This window comes from Vulpes vulpes, chromosome 3 (genome assembly GCF_048418805.1).
Source record: "Vulpes vulpes isolate BD-2025 chromosome 3, VulVul3, whole genome shotgun sequence".
Taxonomy (NCBI): domain Eukaryota; kingdom Metazoa; phylum Chordata; class Mammalia; order Carnivora; family Canidae; genus Vulpes; species Vulpes vulpes.
The window spans coordinates 38,237,787-38,256,099 of record NC_132782.1 but is presented as its reverse complement, the minus strand read 5'-3'; the positions used below and the strand labels follow the sequence as shown (position 1 = coordinate 38,256,099).

General features: G+C 41.0%; 1 protein-coding gene across 15 annotated transcripts in view; it reads right to left on the bottom strand.

Annotated features, from left to right (window-relative positions):
• The window catches only part of PLD1 (phospholipase D1), a 205,714-nt gene that overhangs the window by 40,720 nt on the left and 146,681 nt on the right, over positions 1-18,313 (bottom strand). For all 15 annotated transcript variants that reach the window (XM_072752219.1, XM_072752217.1, XM_072752223.1 and 12 more), the window contains 2 exons: positions 10,418-10,528; positions 8,009-8,097 (listed from right to left, as the gene is read on the bottom strand). In XM_072752219.1, coding sequence (XP_072608320.1) covers positions 8,009-8,097; positions 10,418-10,528 — 200 coding nt within the window. The remainder of the gene's footprint in view (positions 1-8,008; positions 8,098-10,417; positions 10,529-18,313) is intronic.

The following is an 18,313-nucleotide window of genomic DNA, read 5'->3' as shown; positions in this document are numbered from 1 at the left end:
ACCACCTAAATGGTCATGGCTTTCCTCTCCATCATCCTCCTTGCTCTTCCCTCAGGAAAACCCCTCTGCTCCTCCCCTCCACTCCCCTCTTGATCATGAAGGGCTGTCAGGCGAAGTGGGGCCGCCGAGAGTGGGGTCTCAGGATCTGTAGAAGGCCCTGAGGAGCTCGGCCTGCTTCTCCAGTGATGAGATGCTTTGTTGTTTGAGACTTGGGGATTTATAGATCATATTTCATTGCTATAAACTTCCAGAGCTGATATAAATCCTATCATTGTGGATTTTGCAGCAGCGAACGCTGCCAGAACTAAGATCTGTGGTTGGGGCAGAGTGGTTTTGTGGAGAGAACTTTATACTGCAGGGGTATGGGCTATGCGGGAATTGGATCTGCAGCTTCTCGGTGGCTTGGGACAAAACCCCTTCTATTTTATGTTTGGCAAATCTTTTCAAGTGCAGTAGCCTTTTCCAGCCTTCAGCTTTCCCATCTGCACATGAGGGAGTTGGCTAAAATCATTGCTAGTCCACTAGAAATGCTGGCCCTATTCAGCAGTGAATTTGCATATGATATGCACGACTTTATAGATAATGGGATAATACACATTGTGCATGCCCACACGTGTCATTTTTTCCCCATTGGTTATGTTTTGGAAACACAAGCTTTTACATGTAAGAGTGTTGAAGGTTAGTCCAGCACATGTGACTAAGACTTCACTCTTGACTTGATAAACTTTGCCAGGCAGGTCCCTTAGTCACCCTAAAATAAGATCCTACAAAATGACTGCTGTCCTCCACCCTGTGCTAATCTTTAGGTCTCTCCTGAGAATCCCATTTATATAATTTTTGGAGTCAAACAAAAAGCGATTAAATGATCTAAATGGAAGGTTCTGCTGCCATGATCTTTTGTCATCTCTGACCCGGTATAACCTCGTCTCCAGGTATCTTACAGCTTGGAGGTTGGCCCACGAGAAAAAGAATACAAATCCAGCCATTGTCCTACTTACTCTGCACACTTTTTGTTCTTCCTATTACAACTGCAGTTTAAATTTCTTTAAGGGGGTGCTTCTGAAACACACCCAGCATGTCCTTTCAGCGTGGTACACAAATTATAGGATATGGTAATTACAGGAGGCAGACTTTTCTGTAAGCCAGAGAATGTCTCACTTACCAAGCAATTACTTTAAAACACAGAATGTTCATCTGATTTATTTTAAAATCAAGTATCTCTCACAGATTTCTGGGAGGCTTAATATGGGAACATTTCAACTTCCCTGCAAATGAGGGGGAGCTTGAGGCTGAGTGGGTACAGGGCACAAGGTGAAGTTTCTGAAGACATGGATTCAGTCTCAGTTCTACTCATCGAGAGCTGTGTGACTCACACAGGTCGCCTAACCTCCCGGGGCTTCACTGCCCCATCTGTAGAATGGGAGAAATTATGCACCCACCTCATAAGGTAGGTGTGTGAAGTAAATAAGCTATTGCATGTAAAGCACCTCAGATGTCGAAAGGCTCAGAAACTACTTGGTAACATGATTATGCGGTTTACAACCACTGATTTCAATGAGAAAGCCTGCACACCTTCAACGAATTAAAAAGGAAATAGTACCTAAAATTAAAACAAAATAAAGCAAAACTGAATTTGTTTTATGCTAGAGAATACCTTCTATTTTATTTGACATTTGGCAGGGGAGAGGCTTATCAAATCAATAATAAGGAATCCAAAAACTTATTCCCAGGAGGAGTGGGCAGCTATGGATTTCTGGCAGGACACCTCTGGACAATGTTTTAATAACGTGTTTCTATTTGTCACAGGATGAACAAGCACCTGTGCTGGAAACCAAAGGAAGCTTCATGGATACTGCAGTAGCCATCTAATAATTTAAAATAAGGCAGCTGAAAAAAAAATAATAAAATAAAATAAAATAAAATAAAATAAGGCAGCTAAACATCTCTTTATTTAAAACATTTGTTTCTATCATAAACGTTAATTCTGAAATAGCTGATCTGAGTATGGCACTTCTTTACCCTTGCTCAAATTTACAGTGAGCTCTTTATTTCCAGAAGATGAATTTCCTGAAAATATCATTATAATTTCTTACGTGAACTGACCTGTAATCGTTTTTAAATTGCCTTCACATTCATTCATATGAGCTAGATACAATAGGTATTATTTTCTTTGTTAGCGAAAACAGAGTGAAAGGGGAACTGATAGGCTGGAAAGGTCACATACCTATAAAATCTTTTTTTTTTTAAAGATTTATTTATTTATTCATGAGAGGCAGAGACACAGGCAGAGGGAGAAGCAGGCTAGGGAGCCTGCGGGGAGCCCAATGTGGGACTCGATCTCAGGACCCCGGGATCACACCCTGAGCCAAAGGCAGACGCTCAACTGCTGAGCTCCCCAGGCGTCCCCACATACCCGTAGATAACAGAGCTGGAAAGAACCCAAGTCTCCAGACACCTGGTCCCAAAATTATTCTAGATTCCCCAGAGGAGTGCTCCCTACGCCACGCACCCCTGGGCGAACTGCAAGCACTGCCTGGCATGGTTCTACAGTTACAGAAAGCAGGAAGAATTTGAGCCATTTTCAAAATTGTGTATTTTTCAATGACATTTAATATTAAAATATAGAGACATTAAATCAACTGCCTATTTTCATCGTATGTGTCAACTCTGTGTTGATAACAGTGCAAAATGCACTCTCTCACTTCCTGTTTACCAAGGCAGCAGCTTTATGCATGTCAAATTTCCAGGAGCAAACCTGTTTCATCCTCAGAGACCATTTATTCATAGCACGCTGTGTTTCGAAATTTCTACCTGGATCACTCAGTTTGAACTCTTTCTCTTGGCTTATTCAAACATGGTATAAACCAGTTGATTTCTTCCCACTGATCTGTCAGATTTGAGTTGCCAAAGACGGACTTCCAGCGGGTTGGGAGCTGGTCTCAACTCCAGGAGAGTTGTACTTGGTAGAGGAGACCTTTTGTTTTCTGCAGAGACTCCCACAGCTACTCTCGGTTTGTCACGGGATGAACAATGTTCTGAGGCCCTAGGTCATGGATCAGAGCATGAAGTCTTTCTGTTTCTGCAAAGAATGATGGCTGTGGAGAAGGAACCAGGAGGAAGTGAGGAAAGCAGAGAACTCACTTCAGAGAATTGGTGTTCCCTGGATTCCAGCACTGGCGAGAAAAATAAAGTCTCAGCCCAGTAGAGGGAGTTGGCAATCAAGAGACTCGGATCTTTCCAAGGTGGGAGGGATCTGGAAGAGAGCCTGTGTTCCTTGGTCAGGCCTGGCTGAACGCTGACTGTCATTTCCCTCCATCTGCTTTGTGCTATATTCTATTCTTTTTCCAACAGCCAGAATTATATTTGTTGCCAGGCACGTGACATTGGCAGGGAGGTTCTGAGTCTCAGAGAGCAAAGCACAGAGAAGTCAATGAAGGAAGAGGGGGGTGAACTTGGGCATGGCACGCCATGGCCCTTGGTGAAAGGGCGAGGGGAGCACTGCAGACAGGCTCGAAGTTCCACCGCTCCCCTTCCTAAGAATATGAGCCCACAGGCTTGAAACTGGTAAATGAAAATCTATTTTATAGTTCCAATTAACCCAGGAGATGAACAATAATAATGTGAAGGTTCAGAGAAGGGGGAACATGTGAAATATATTTCCAGGGTACATGCGTGTATCCATGAAAAGTTTTATGTATAATACACATGCCCTTTGAAATGTGACTATCAAAGAAAGGGAGACGATTGAGAGATCAGAGCTAAATAACACAGTTAATTTGAAATTCAATGGGCTCATTTCCCATTTTCTACAAAGTAGGCTTCAAATTGCATCTTTAATGGGCTCTGTGAACTTCCAAGTGTGAGACACAGTCTGCAGCAGATGCTACCCTACGGTGCTCTCTCATCACCCATCCCTTTTCCTTTCAGGAGCAGCTCATAGGATCGCTGGGAAATGTTCAATCAGAAAATATGTTAAAGTTCCTTCAGCCCTGAAATACTATGACCTCAGAAGAAGTCCAGATTTTTTTTTTTTAAGATTTATTTACTCATGAGAGACAGAGAGTGAGAGAGAGGCAGAGACACAGGCAGAGGGAGAAGCAGGCTCCATGCAGGGAGCCTGACGTGGGACTCGATCCCGGGTCTCCAGGATCACACCCCGGGCTGAAGGCAGCGCTAAACCACTGAGCCACTTGGCCTGCCCAGAAGTCCAGATTTTTAAAGACAAATGAATATGCTGAAGAAAAGTGTTCTTTCAGGCTCCCAACCCCTTTAAAAACAAATCTTACGGGTACTTACTAATATATGTATACAGGGAACTAATAACTCGGATGAGGGAAGCTAAGACTCCTCCTAATCTCCTTATGAGCTGATCACGGTTACAATATTCACCATTCACTACTCCAACCAGTGAGTTCATTTGTCAGCCTAATGGATTTCTGCAACTTATTTCAATTTCATGAAAAAATATCTTTCTCTTTTGTCAAATATGCTTTATAGATAAAGTGGAAACTCCTGCATCAATGAAATGCAAGAGTTGGCAGAAAGACACTTTAATTTTGTAAATTAGACACAAATTGACCCACAGAATTGAGAGACTGACGTACTACAAGAAATCGTTGTGGGTAGGTGTATGTTTAACTGTACCCAAGACTGTTTTTAAATCATCTCAGAAACAGATCGTGTGGTAACTTTCTTGAAAAAAAAGATTGTGAGAAGACCAAAGATAGAGGTCACCTGTAAAAGCACAGATCACCATTAATGCTATGGCCACACCTGCTCTTCAAGGTGAGTCCTAAGTAGTCCTGACTGTGCCCTGGAGTTACCTGTGGACCGTTATGAAACATAAGTGCCTGGGCCCCACTCCAGGAGATTCTGACTCAGCAAGTCTGGATTGAGTCCAGCTCTCTGGATTTTTATAAAAGTCCAATGGTGAGAGGTGCCTGGATGGCTCAGTTGGTTAAGTGTATGAATCTTGATTTTGGCTCAACTCATGATCTCAGGGTCGTGGGATTGAGCCCTGTGTCAGGCTCCACACTGGGCATGGAGACTGCTTAAGACTCTCTCTCTCCTGGCCCCTCTTCTACTTTGCACTCTCTCTAAAATAATAAATAAATAAATTAGAAAAAAAAAAGTCCAGTGGTGATTTTGATGTGTAGTAAAGGGTGAGATCCACTGTACACCTTGCAGGATATGGTGGGCACTGCGGTGTGCTGCCTAAATGCCCTCCCCGTTGGCTTAAGACAGCCATTACCTTCCCATGGAGAGTATTGGCTGCCGACTACTCACAGTGAAGATCTCCAGGATTTACCCTCCTTGGTCAAAGGGACCTGCCTCAACCCAAGGTCATGCTCAATTCCTCAAGTCAGCCTATACCTGATGACTGGTTAATGGGAGGAGAGGACAACAAAGGCCCAACCTCCTTGTCTCAATCTGTGCTAATGCTGAAGGGCTCTTCAATCTTGAAGTTACGGGGCCTGGGGAGAGGCATTGGGTTGGAAGTCTCAAAGCTATTTTTGCCTATTGCCGTTAGGGGCTTAGTCAAGTCACATCACCTCTTGAATCTTAGTTTTTAACTCTACAAATGGAGACAGCTATGACAATAATAACAGTAACAACCACAAGGACTGAATGGTCTACTTTCAAGAGTAGTTGTGAAGATTCAGTAAGAGTCTATAAACTATAAATCATATAAAATACTGGCGATTACTATTGTAAAATGTTCTTAGGTCTAAAAATCCCTATATATTATGTGGGAAAAAAAGATATTAAAGTGCCATGTGACACTGGAAGTAAAATGATGTGTTAATCTCCAAAATGTGCATATATTTAACACTCTCCATTGCATGTGTTCAATGAATTGAAGGAATAAAATGTAATGGTGTTGTTTATTTGTTTTGTTGCTTTTATACAGAGCTAAAATCAGCCATAAAAAGAAGTAGTCTGGCAAACCATGAGAGACTCCTAACTCTGGGAAACAAAGGGTTGCAGAAGGGGAGGTAGGTGGGAGTATGGGATGACTGGGTGACAGGCACTGAGGAGGGGACTTGATGGGATGAGCACTGGGTGTGATACTATATGTTGGCAAGTTGAATTTAAATTTAAAAGGAGGGGGCAAGGAAAAAAAGAAAAGATTAGTAGGAATAATATGCAAAATTGGGGATCCCTGAGTGGCTCAGCAGTTTAGCGCCTGTCTTCGGCCCAGGGCATGATCCGAGAGTCCTGGGATCGAATCCCACATCGGGCTCCCTGCATGGAGCCTGCTTCTCTCTCTCTTTCTCTCTCTCTCTCTCTCTCTCTCTCTTAAATAAACAAAATCTTAAAAAAAAAAAAAAAAGAAGAAGAAGAAGAAGAAGTAGTCTGGGTACCAGGACAACTCAGTGGGGAGAGAACTGTCTTTTCAACAAATGGTGCTGGAACAACTATATATCTCCCCATGTAAAAGAATGAAGTGGGATTGCTATCTTGCACCGTGTCTGAAAAATAACTTAAAATGAATCAAAGACCTAAGTGTAAGGACTAAAACCATAAAATTCTTAGAGGAAAAGAGGTGTACATCTTCACCATCTTGGATTAGGCAGTGATTTTGTAGCTACAGAACCAGAGCACATGTGATAAATGAAAAAAATAAACTGGACTTTATCAAAATTAAAAATTTTTGTCTTTCAAAAGAGATTATCAAGAAAGTATAAAACATCCTGAATAGGAGAAAATATTTGCAAATCTTAAATCTGATATGATCCTTGTATCTAGAATATATAAAGAACTCTTACAATTCAACGAAAAGACAACCTAATTAAAAAATGGACAAGAATATATATTTCTCCAGAGATAATACATGAAAATGGCCAAAAACAACAACAACAAAAATACTCAACATCATTAGTCATTAGGGAAACTGAAAGCTGAACCACAGTGAGATATCCTTTCACATCTATTAGGATGGCAATAATCAAAAAGACAGATAATTCTAAGTATTGGCAATGATGACAGAGAATAGACCATGGGAATGTAAAATACTGTAGCTGTTTTTGAAAACATTCTGGCAGCTTCTCAAAACGTTAAACATAGAATTACCATATAACGCTGCAATTCTACTTCTAGACTAATAAAAATATGTCTGCACAAACACTAATACAGAATATTTATAGCAGCATTAATCATAATAGCCGAAGAGTGGAAACATCCCCAATATCTACCAACTGATGCATGGATAAACAGAATATAGCATGTCCAGAAAATGGAATATTACCTGGCAATAAATATAAATGAAATACTGATAATATCCTATAACACAGATGAGTCTTGGAAACGTTAAATGAAAGAAGTCAGTCACCAAAGACCACCTACTGTACGATCCCATTTATATGAAATGCCCAGACTAGGCAAATCTACAGGGAAAGAAAGTAGTTTAGTGGTTGCAAGAGGATTAAAGCAAGGGGAAGTGGGTAGTGACACAGGGTTTCTTTCTGGGATGATGAAAATGTTCTAAAACTGATTAGGTACAGTCGCACAACTCTGAGAATATACTAAAAAGCACTTAATTATACACTTTAAAAGTGGGTGGATTGCATGGTATGTGAATTACATTTTAACAACATTTTGATTGAAATAAATAATCCCAGGAGCTGAAGAAAGAAGACGGAGGGTAACAAGAGTTTAAATATAACTCACAGAAAAATATGATGACTACTTTGCTTTGATTTTTAAGTGAACACAGCTCACTGTCTGCCACTAAATAAATCAAACCACGATCTAACGGCGTGGGAAAGAGACCGGCCAGGAAAAAATGACTGTGCCCTGAAAGAATTCAGATTGCTTCAAAAATGGGGACTCAAAATTCTCAGGAACCGAAATCAGACTTAAGGAACCAATAACCTACTGCTAGCTGAACCCGATTTATGCCTGCTAGGAAAAGACAGTATTTTAAAATGGGCTTTCAAAAGTCATTTCAGCAGGAAATGCGAGAACAGCTGCAGCAACCACCCCCACCAACACGCCAAAGCCTCACCTGTGAGCTTTCAGTATCCTCTGAGCAATGGCATCACCTATCTTGTTGAACACAACTTTGTCATCAGCACAACTTATGAAAAACTGGTTCTGTAAGAAATAGAGAGATCGTGTAAGTCTTTCTTATCTTGGTAGTGTGTAGTGTGTGTATATATGGAGCGTGTGCTCTATAACAAACACTACACTGATATTTTAAAGAAAAATGTGTCACGTAGCAGACATGTTCTTAGTCCTAAAAGCATTTAGGAAAGTAAATGACACTGAGACTCTGGGTCTCGCGCATTTCTGGGTAATATCACATATAATATCTTAGTCCAGGGGGAGGCTACACTATTATTTCATCATGTGAATTCTTTGTAGCTTGCACGTTAGAAAGGTGGGAACATTCCACATTTAATCAATAGGGACACTAGGTTTACAGATTCGTGACTTGTGTACATGCTCATGATTTAAAATCCTATGTTGGTAAACTTTCTGTCTCATGCTAAGTTGACCTTTCTAACCAGGTAGACAGTGGAATCCTGGTCGAATTTTTTCCACCCATTCTCTATTGTTTCCTAGTCTCTGCTTTTGCCTTGCCTCATCTGTTTGGGTCACTTATTTTCGAATTCCTATTTTAAGTAGCTTCAAATCCCTTTCACAAGTATGTTTCCTACATATAAATACATCAATAAACCAGAAAAAGAATTTTTTTTTCATTTTTTTTCTCTAAGTAACCTTACTATTCATTTACCTGTAAAACAGTCTTTAAAACTCTTACCAAAAAACCCGGGTACAACATTATTATCCTAATGCTATGAAAGATTTAATGACTAACATAAAGAAATGTGAGTCATTAGGTACAAATATGATCGCGACTACATACTTATATACGTAGTTATAATACACCTGTAATTTATAAGTATAATCATCATAAGTAATCTTTGCTAATCATCCTTAAGAGACATATAAGCAATGCCTCAAACTAGAATTATCATCCATTTGTGACATCCTAATTTTTACTAGTTTACATGTTTTTATACTTCAATGTATAAATCTTTAAACTACCTCCTTAAGACAAACTTACCAGAAGACATTGTGTGGGAACTCATCTGAGAATGTTCTTCTTTAAGGCATTGAACAATAAAAATTTCAGCGGCAACCAAAACATGTTTGTTTTTCTGAATTCGTATTACAGAGCAGCTTAGCATTCCTGAGTAGCTGTAAATACTCACTGGCCACATGTCAGGGCCTGTTCTCCCTTTTGGGGGCGAGTGGGGTACATGCCAACCACTTACCTTGGCTAGAGCTGTCCACAGCCATGTGTATCCACATGGCATCATGGACTTCATCTAGGACTGTGGTAACACTAATTTAAAAAAAAAAAAAACACCTGACTTAATGCTACTAAAAAGAGATAAAGCAAAAGGTTTCTGGGTAATGCATGAAGCAGCCATTAACATCTTATATCGTGATGGTATAATTGACGAAATTATCAATACTAATTGTATTAGTACTACAAAGCTCCAGACTTTGATCCTCAGAGTCCTTTTTCTGTGGCATCGTCCCATCCAGGATACTGTGTTGCACCTAGCCTGCTAACTTTAAAACTCAGCTTCTCTTTCTCTAGGTCTGTGAAATAAATAAAGCTTTAATTCTTTCCTACCTGCCCTCTGTGAATAGTCACTGCCTGGAAGTGGAGAGGGCCAGACTCAAGGGGAAGGAACACAGGGCTAGGATGGTTCTCTCCAGGAAACCCATCTCCCTCCACACATTAAAAAAATTTGATGGGAAAGACAAGATGAAAATAAAGAAGTCATTACATGACTTTTAATTTTTTTTCTGAATTTTCCATATGCTCTGAGCTAGCTTTATATCTACTTTAAAGTGCAATTCAGGTTCCCAAACTAAACACAGTGTCCCTAGGTTTTCTCCTATTCTCTGAACACAAACTCCGGTATCTGACAAAGCTTTAAAATGAACAATGGTTCATACAGGATTGATGTTCTCACATCTTCCCTTTCTATACGTTGCTTATTCCAATATTGCCAAACCAAAGGCATCCAGTGGCCCTATATTGGCCACTTACCCTTGTGTGTGCTCTCCTGAAGCAGCATATGCCTCACGTTTAAACCATCTCACTCAAGACACATAAAAACTCACCCGTGTTATAGTATTTTTGACTAATATTATAGTGAGTTGACACACTTTAATAACAAGAACTTGAGGGACTCCTACTGGAATCCCGAGTTAATGAAAATTCACAGTGAACGTTAGGTATGCTGGAGAGGTAAAAGTTCAGATGACTTGAACTCATGGCTCCACATATGCTGATTAATGCAGCAGACCCTGGTTTGGGGGGCCCTGTGGTCTCTGTAAGCCATCTATGGGAAGGCCGGGTGTCACGGTAATTTACACAAACAGGACTTACTTCTATATAGATATAGTGTTTGCTGTTCTCTATCACGTTGATGTAAGCAGTGTGGATGGACTCTTCGTGGTACTTTATACCAGCCGACCAATCAGCAGCGGAACGGAGCAACTGCAAGGCAGCAATCAGAAATGAGCAAACAATCAAAGATGACACCAGATGTATCAATGAAATCAATGCTTTTTCTTCTACACAACTGAATGATTACACTGACTTGGGTGTCATGCGTGGGCCAAGGGAAAGTAGGCGGGTGGGAAACTGGTCCTTGGATAGAATCCACAAGGAAGGAGCTTGACAGGTATATATCAGAACCTGAATATATCCTCCCCCTCCCAGGATTGTCTTCATTCAAAACTGGAAACCAGGATGTGCAGTGTCTACCAAGAGTATGGCAAAAGTACCTCTTTTGGTGGCTAGGAGTAGAGTGACCATTGGTATTCTTTTTCCATTATGGTTCCATAGTTATACCAGAATGCATGTTATTCTGGTGTGTTTATTAATAGCACCATTTTTACTCTCCAAAATGTCCTGTTTTGAATCATAAGATATGGTCACCCTAGCTCTAACTTGATAATGCACTGTTTCCTTTCCCCCCAGATAGATAGTGTTCAGATTAATATATTTTAAAACACAAATAGGTTCATTTAGATAAATAATCCTGACTTTGTCTTTAATTAGCTGATTCTTGATGTGTTTCCTCATTGCTCGTCTTTCTCATTCATACTGCCTCCCCCTATTCAGACACTCACCTGCTAACCCCCTGGATTACATTAGAGCTTCCAGCTCAGATACCCGAGTGTATGTTAAGTACACTGATACCTAGTGGGACTGCCTAGGTCAAAGCTTAGCTCCGGCACTCAGTAGCCTTGATCTGGGTCAAGTTTCACAACTTCTTGGTGCCTCAGATTTCTGTGCTATTAGATTATCTATTTTATAGGGTTCTGGAGAGGATTAAATGAATTACTACTGTGAAGTGTGCAGGAGTAAGTGTATACCTAGTACACCCAAGTATATGTAGTAAGTGGTATATAAGTCCTTGCCATCATTTTTTTAAAAAGATTTTATTTATTTATTCATGAGAGACACAAAGAGAGGCAGAGACACATGCAGAGGGAGAAGCAGGCTCCATGCAGGGAGCCCGATGCGGGACTCGATCCCAGGATCATGACCTGAGCTGAAGGCAGGTGTTCAAACACTGAGCCCCCCAGGTGCCTCAGTGCTGCCATTATTAATGAGAACATTAGAGGATGCACTTGAGCTTCGGCAGATCATGTCAGAGACTTACAGAGGCTGGCTGTACATGGGAGGGTGGACTAGAAGACACCCAAGCCTTTATAGCTAAGGACCGCTGTTTCACTTTTTCTTGTATTGTAACTATGACTGCTGTGCAAAGTCGGGCATACAGTAGGTGCTCAATAAATACTTATTAATTGGTTTTCCTTAAGCAATAGCATGACATTGCAGAAGAATCACAATGGAGATAGATTTGCTATTCCTGATTTGAAATGAATATTGAAACTGTCTCTCTGCAATGAAACGCCGGGACACCTGCACCCCAATGTTTCTATCAGCAATGGCCACAATAGCCAAACTGTGGAAGGAGCCTCGGTGTCCATCGAAAGATGATGGATAAAGAAGATGTGGTCTATATATACAATGGAATATTACTCAGCAATTAGAAACGACAAATACCCACCATTTGCTTCAACGTGGATGGAACTGGAGGGTATTATGCTGAGTGAAATAAGTCAATCGGAGAAGGACAAGCAGTGTATGTTCTCATTCATTTGGGGAATATAAATAATAGTGAAAGGGAATATAAAGGAAGGGAGAAGAAATGTTGGGAAATATCAGGAAGGGAGACAGAACATAAAGACTCCTAACTCGGGGAAACGAACTAGGGGTGGTGGAAGGGGAGGAGGGCGGGTGTTGGAGGGGAATGGGTGACGGGCACTGAGGTGGACACTTGACGGGATGAGCACTGGGTGTTTTTCTGTATGTTGGTAAATTGAACACCAAAAAAATTAATTAAAAAAAAAAAAAAGAAACTGTCTCTCATGAGGCCAACTGAAATTGAAAACAGAAGACTGGCTCCACATTATTAGGAATACATAAAGTGATCCAGGGTGTAATTGGTTTTATGTCTGCTATATATGACAGATCTTGTAAAATTCTTGATCTAATGAATAACTTTAAAAGCTGCAACTATAACACTAGTGAAATTCAGACCTAGTCCTTACTAACATCATTGATTCTATCCTCAAAATATTATTCTTTATTATGAGGCATTTATTACAAAATAGCTTCCCTCAAAAGACTAATTGCATCAGATGACTATGTGCCACTGGAACATTTAATTGTGAGCAGCGATAGTAAAATACCTCCAAAGAAAACTCATAAGGAAAATTTAAATAAGTATGATCTGCACTGGGAAAAATATCTTGATTTCACCTCATCTCTAGGGAACCGGATTATTGTCCATCGGTAGAAATGACAATGTTTTGAAGAAATAGAAGTTTTCCAGTTGCTAGTCCACTCAGATTTATGTTAAATTTTGTTGCTGAGGAGCACAGCCCTGAAAATGGAGGTGACCTTGAGAAGGTTCTCCACTACACATACTGATCTGATTCTACAAAACTCTGGGAACAATATATACAATTGCAGAGTACGTTGGACAGATAGAAGCTCTGGGGATCTGTGCTACAGCTCTGCCCTTACCAGCTCTTTCACCTTCCACAAGTCATTTTAATATCAGGAAGCTTGGTTTCCTCCACTGTACAACTAAGATCTCTCTCTCTCTCTCGATCTCCGCCCCCCCTTACACACACACACACACACACACACACACACACACATACGTGCAAGTGCACACATGCCCCACAGTCGCTGGGTGAAGAAATAAATGGCATAATACACACATGGCAATGGCACGTGGAGCAGAGGAGATATTTGTTGTGTTGGATTTCTACCTCTAAGAACTTATAGGTGAAGTTTTATACCACCTTTGGCGGTCACTTCTCAGTCTTCCCTGCAAATCCAGAAACCTTATATTTTTCATTCCTTTCTCACTCTCAAAATTTGCCCTGATTAGGGTACTGAATAAACTCATTTACATAAGATATAAATGAGCAGTATATATCGTATATACATAAGATATAAATGAGATATAAATGATTAGTTTCAAGTCTAATCAGTTTGGAGTAGTTTCCTGGACAGCAACGCCAAAAAGAGGCTCCTAGGAACTAGACACATTGGGGAGGAAAGCTAAGATTGATGGCCGGTGGCTCCAAGAAGGGAAAGCATGCAAATCATGCATTTGCTCTCTTTCCTGTGAAAGATGATGGTAAATGTTTCTCTTTTAAGATGCATTTAAATGTTTAAAGTAAGTATATTTGTAGGGCAAAAGAACCTGAAGGACAGTGTAAGCCAAGTAGAAAGTAGAGGTGGGGGCCCTGATTGATGCCTATTAAACTGCAGCCTGTGGGAGATTGCCCCCCTTCTGGGGGTGGCGGTCAGCATCAACAATCCGTTGTTTGAGTCGAAACCACTATTGTTTTCTCACAATGAAAATTTATTTTTTTATTTTTTATTTTTAAGATTTTATTTATTCATAAGAGATGCAGAGACATAGGCAGAGGGAGAAGCAGGCTCCCTATGAAGAACTCAATATGGGACTTGATCCCAGGACCCCAGAACCATGACCTCAGCCAAAGGCAGATGCTCAAACACTGAGCCACCTGGGTACCCCAGCTCATTTAATTTTAAAAAGTCATCATTTTGTATTAAATTTGAGCATATCTTCCAAGTCATACAGAGAAAAATAACTTGGCGTTACTCTTTATTTACTATAATTCTAAGCAGTTAAAAATCTATCACCACAAGAAAAACTAAAAATGCAGATTTCCCTTTGGTCCTGCCTCTACCCTTAAAGCAGGGACTCAACTGCTTTAAATGCTTGATGGTCTAGAAGGTTTGTAAACAGTTAAGGAGGTGAAACTCATTGTGATTAACTCCCTTCTGTTTCAAATTTAAGATTTACTCTCTCATTTTTCTTAACTGGTCTGACCAATGTGTCTCGCATTTCTATTTTAAGCCAGTGTAACTGAGACAGGCCTCAGACCCCTGCTTACACATGCAGAAACAGGCCTTATCTCATTGGTCCCAAGTATTCTGAGAGTCAAATCTAACCCTCACTTTTCAAACCTCAAGCTTGAATACACAATTGTAAAGCCCATAAAAAGACCGTATTTCTAATTTTATGTTTTTGTCTTCAAACTGTAACTGGAACCAGTCATTTTTCTTTGTATTATGTCCTATTTTTTTTTAACCTGAAAGATAGACTTCTCAGGCAAAATAGGTGAAGGGGAGTAAGAGGGGGATCCCTGGGTGGCGCAGCGGTTTAGCGCCTGCCTTTGGCCCAGGGTGCGATCCTGGAGACCGGGATCGAATGCCACGTCGGGCTCCCGGTGCATGGAGCCTGCTTCTCCCTCTGCCTGTGTCTCTGCCTCTCTCTCTCTTTGTGTGTGACTATCATAAATAAATGAAAATTAAAAAAAAAAAAGAAGGGGAGTAAGAGGTCAAACTTCCAGTTATAAAATAAATAAGTCACATAGATGGCATAGAGAATATAGATGATGATATTCCATACTGGAATAATGTTATAGGGTGACAGTGACCACACTTACCATGGTGAGCACTCGGTAATGTATAGAATGGCTGAATTGTTTTGTAAAAATAGATAGATGATAGGTAGATAGATAGATGATGATAGATAGATAGATAGATAGATAGATAGAAAGAAAAGAAAAGAAAAGAAAGAAAGAAAGAAAAACCTTCTCTTTTACCCACAAGCCCAGACGCCCTTATATACAGTGGGCCCAAGTTGAATATATGGATTAAAATACAGAAATCTCTTCTTGAAGGAAGACTTTCCAAAGTTTCTTAGTATTTGTCCCAAGCTGGCTTTCTTCTTACTGTAATGCTTTTCTTCTCTATAAATTCAGCACATATCTTAATTTCTTTTTATTTCCCTAAACTCCCAGGCCAGTCATGGACCACAGACTGTTAGGACAAGAGCCAGCCATATGTCTCTCAAGCAGAAGTTGGCTTCCATGTGGAAGCTCATCAGTGGCACAGGTCGGGAGGTAAGAGAAGCATTCAGTGTTGGGTCTCATCCTTCCAGTCTGTACTGAGGAGCACAGCAGGCCAGGGGCACTAAGAAATGGACTCCACTCGAGAATTTGCCTCATCCTATCAAGCCCTTCCTTCTAATGACCACTCTCGTGCCACTGAGTGTCATCCAGTCAGCACACAACATGTAGGAATCCACAACATGTAGCAATCATGTAGGATGGTGCTTTTGCCTGAATAGTAGGGAGAAGTTATCCTTGAGGCTGAAGGAGAGGAAGAAACATTGGAAGAATAAAACTTAAAGGGAGAGAAATCCTAGGAAAAAAGGTATAGACGGGGGCTCTCGGGAACCAGAAAGAAGCAAGAAGACAGTTGAGGAAGGACTTGGGGCTGCTGCCCCAGGAGAGGATCTTAAAAGGCAAGCACGCCAGGCAGCTCTGCCTCCCTGAAGCCCTTGGTGGTTACAAGCAGCCAGATCTCTGGGGTGGGGAACCGTCTCTCCCTACGGGCTACCACCTCGGGCACTGGGGTCAGGCTGCCCAGGATCCAGCCTCAGCCACACCGATACTCCCTGAGCTCTTTCAACCTCCCAAAGTCTCACTTTCCTCATCTGTGAAAATAAGAGGTCGCACAAAAGTTCAGTTTGGTGACGACTGAATGAGATAATCTACAGATATTGATGCTAAAGCTTCAGGGCAGCGCCAGGCAAGGAGCAAGCACTCCCCGTTCATGGGCCTTCTCCTGCCAAGAAGCACAGCAGCAAGTGCAGGAAGGCCATGGCACGAAGACCTGGTCCATAAATGGGAAATAGCTTCCATGTTAGGAAACTGCCTTAGGGGTAAGGGGCCTTCTTTTACCCTTGCCTACCTACTTCTTTTTTTTTTATTTTTTTCACAATACATTTTGTGGGCCTTTGGAATCTACGTTGATTTGAAATCTATACTGATTTAGACACTGATTGAGGAAATCTATGTTGATTCCTACATTGACATCCTTCAGAGAGTCATCTGGCCATTTCCCCCAAGTGTAGGAACAAATTTTTCCACTAATATAATTTGGATGTCATTCCACTGGCCTGTATTTCTTTTCTGCTTGATTTTTTTTTTTAACAGAGAGATAAAAGATGTAACTCCAGTGGAATTAGTTCTCTTGATTTGGCAGGACTTCTCAACAATGATTGTCTAAGGAATGGCTTTTCTCCAATAAGCTGCTCAATTTAACAAAGAGGATTGGTCCCTATGTTGATCCCATATTTTTTCTTAAAGATTTTATTTATTCATGAAAGACACACAGAGAGAGGCAGAGACAGGCAGAGGGAGAAGCAAGGTCCCTGCAGAGAGCCCAACGTGGGACTCGATCCCAAGACCCCTGGATCACGACCTGAGCCAAAGGCAGATGCTCAACTGCTGAGCCACCCAGGCGTCCCTGATCCCATATTGATGCTAACTTGGCATCAGGCTTTTTTTTTTTTTTTTTTTTTTTTTTTTTTACCTTGAGAGACATGCCAAATGTCCTCTGTCTTGGTCCTTTACTTTAAGTGACAATGATAGCATTTGGGAATCTAGTTTGCTCCTTTTAGGGAGAAAACGAGCTCTTTTATATAGTCTGTGCATAAGTGGTTTCAGAGCCATCTCTCCTCCACCCATGGGCCCCAACTCCTTCTCCTGCTTTCTTCCCTAAATGTTCTTGGCAGGCTTCTGAGAATGCCCAGTTCATAGGGGCAACACTCAAGATTATTTTAAAAGTGGAAGTTGCTGAAATCAGCTTTCAGATTCAGACAACTTTTTTTTAGTAGCAGAAATCCGTGTTGGTGGGGGCGGCCTCCATTCCCCTGCCCTGGCTCCGGCCTCCCTGACTCTTCACCCTGGCCGGTTATGTCAAGCCTTCTGCGACTGTTGTGCATCGCGGCTGGTGTGGAATTACCAAGGATGATGGGGTTACCAAGGATGTTTTGGTGTTAAAGAATTAAGTAATTGGGTTCCCTTTTGCAAATAAAAGAACATGAGTCTCACCTACTACCTACTTTATTACATCAAATGCTCTCTCTCTCCATTTCAATAAGTACATGGTATAAAGATTTTGTATCCAGGACTACCCTAGTGGCCCACCCAGAAAAATGGAAACTTCTTTGCTCTAAACTCCTGAAAACACTAGGGAAAGCTTGAGGGCTGAAACTAATATCGATATAATCCAAGCTACTGCACCTTTCTAAGGGCTTTGCGTGGATTCTTTTAGCCATCACCACCAGCCCTGTGAGGCAGATGCTATTGGGATCTCTGTTTTATTGACGAAGAAAATGCATACAGAGATGTGAAGCACTTTCCCCAGGGTTGCACAGCTGGTACGTAGCAGAGCTGGGATTTGAACACACTAACTCTAGAATCTACCCTTCCCCTTGTAACCATCCCCTTGAGTTAATTAAAGCTTGTGGTCTCTAAATTTTGTTACGAACAATAAATTGTTAAAAATGATGTTAGAATCTGTTTAAAAAGAATAAGCCTAAGAACTTTATTAAATTGTGTTAAATTTCTCAACTGAGAGTATGTAAGAGTTATTTGGCTATTGCCACATGACAGCTGAGAGCGGGAAGGGCCTGAAAGGATGACAATCAACCCTTTAAGTATCAAGTTGCCTACTACACACCAGGTCTTATCTCCTGGCTCCCTTCTGGATGCTCTGGAAAACCAGGAATTCAGCTAGATTATTGCTTTTGGCCTCTAGGCTCTATAGGCTCATGACTCGAAAACAATAATGTCTAGGACAAGA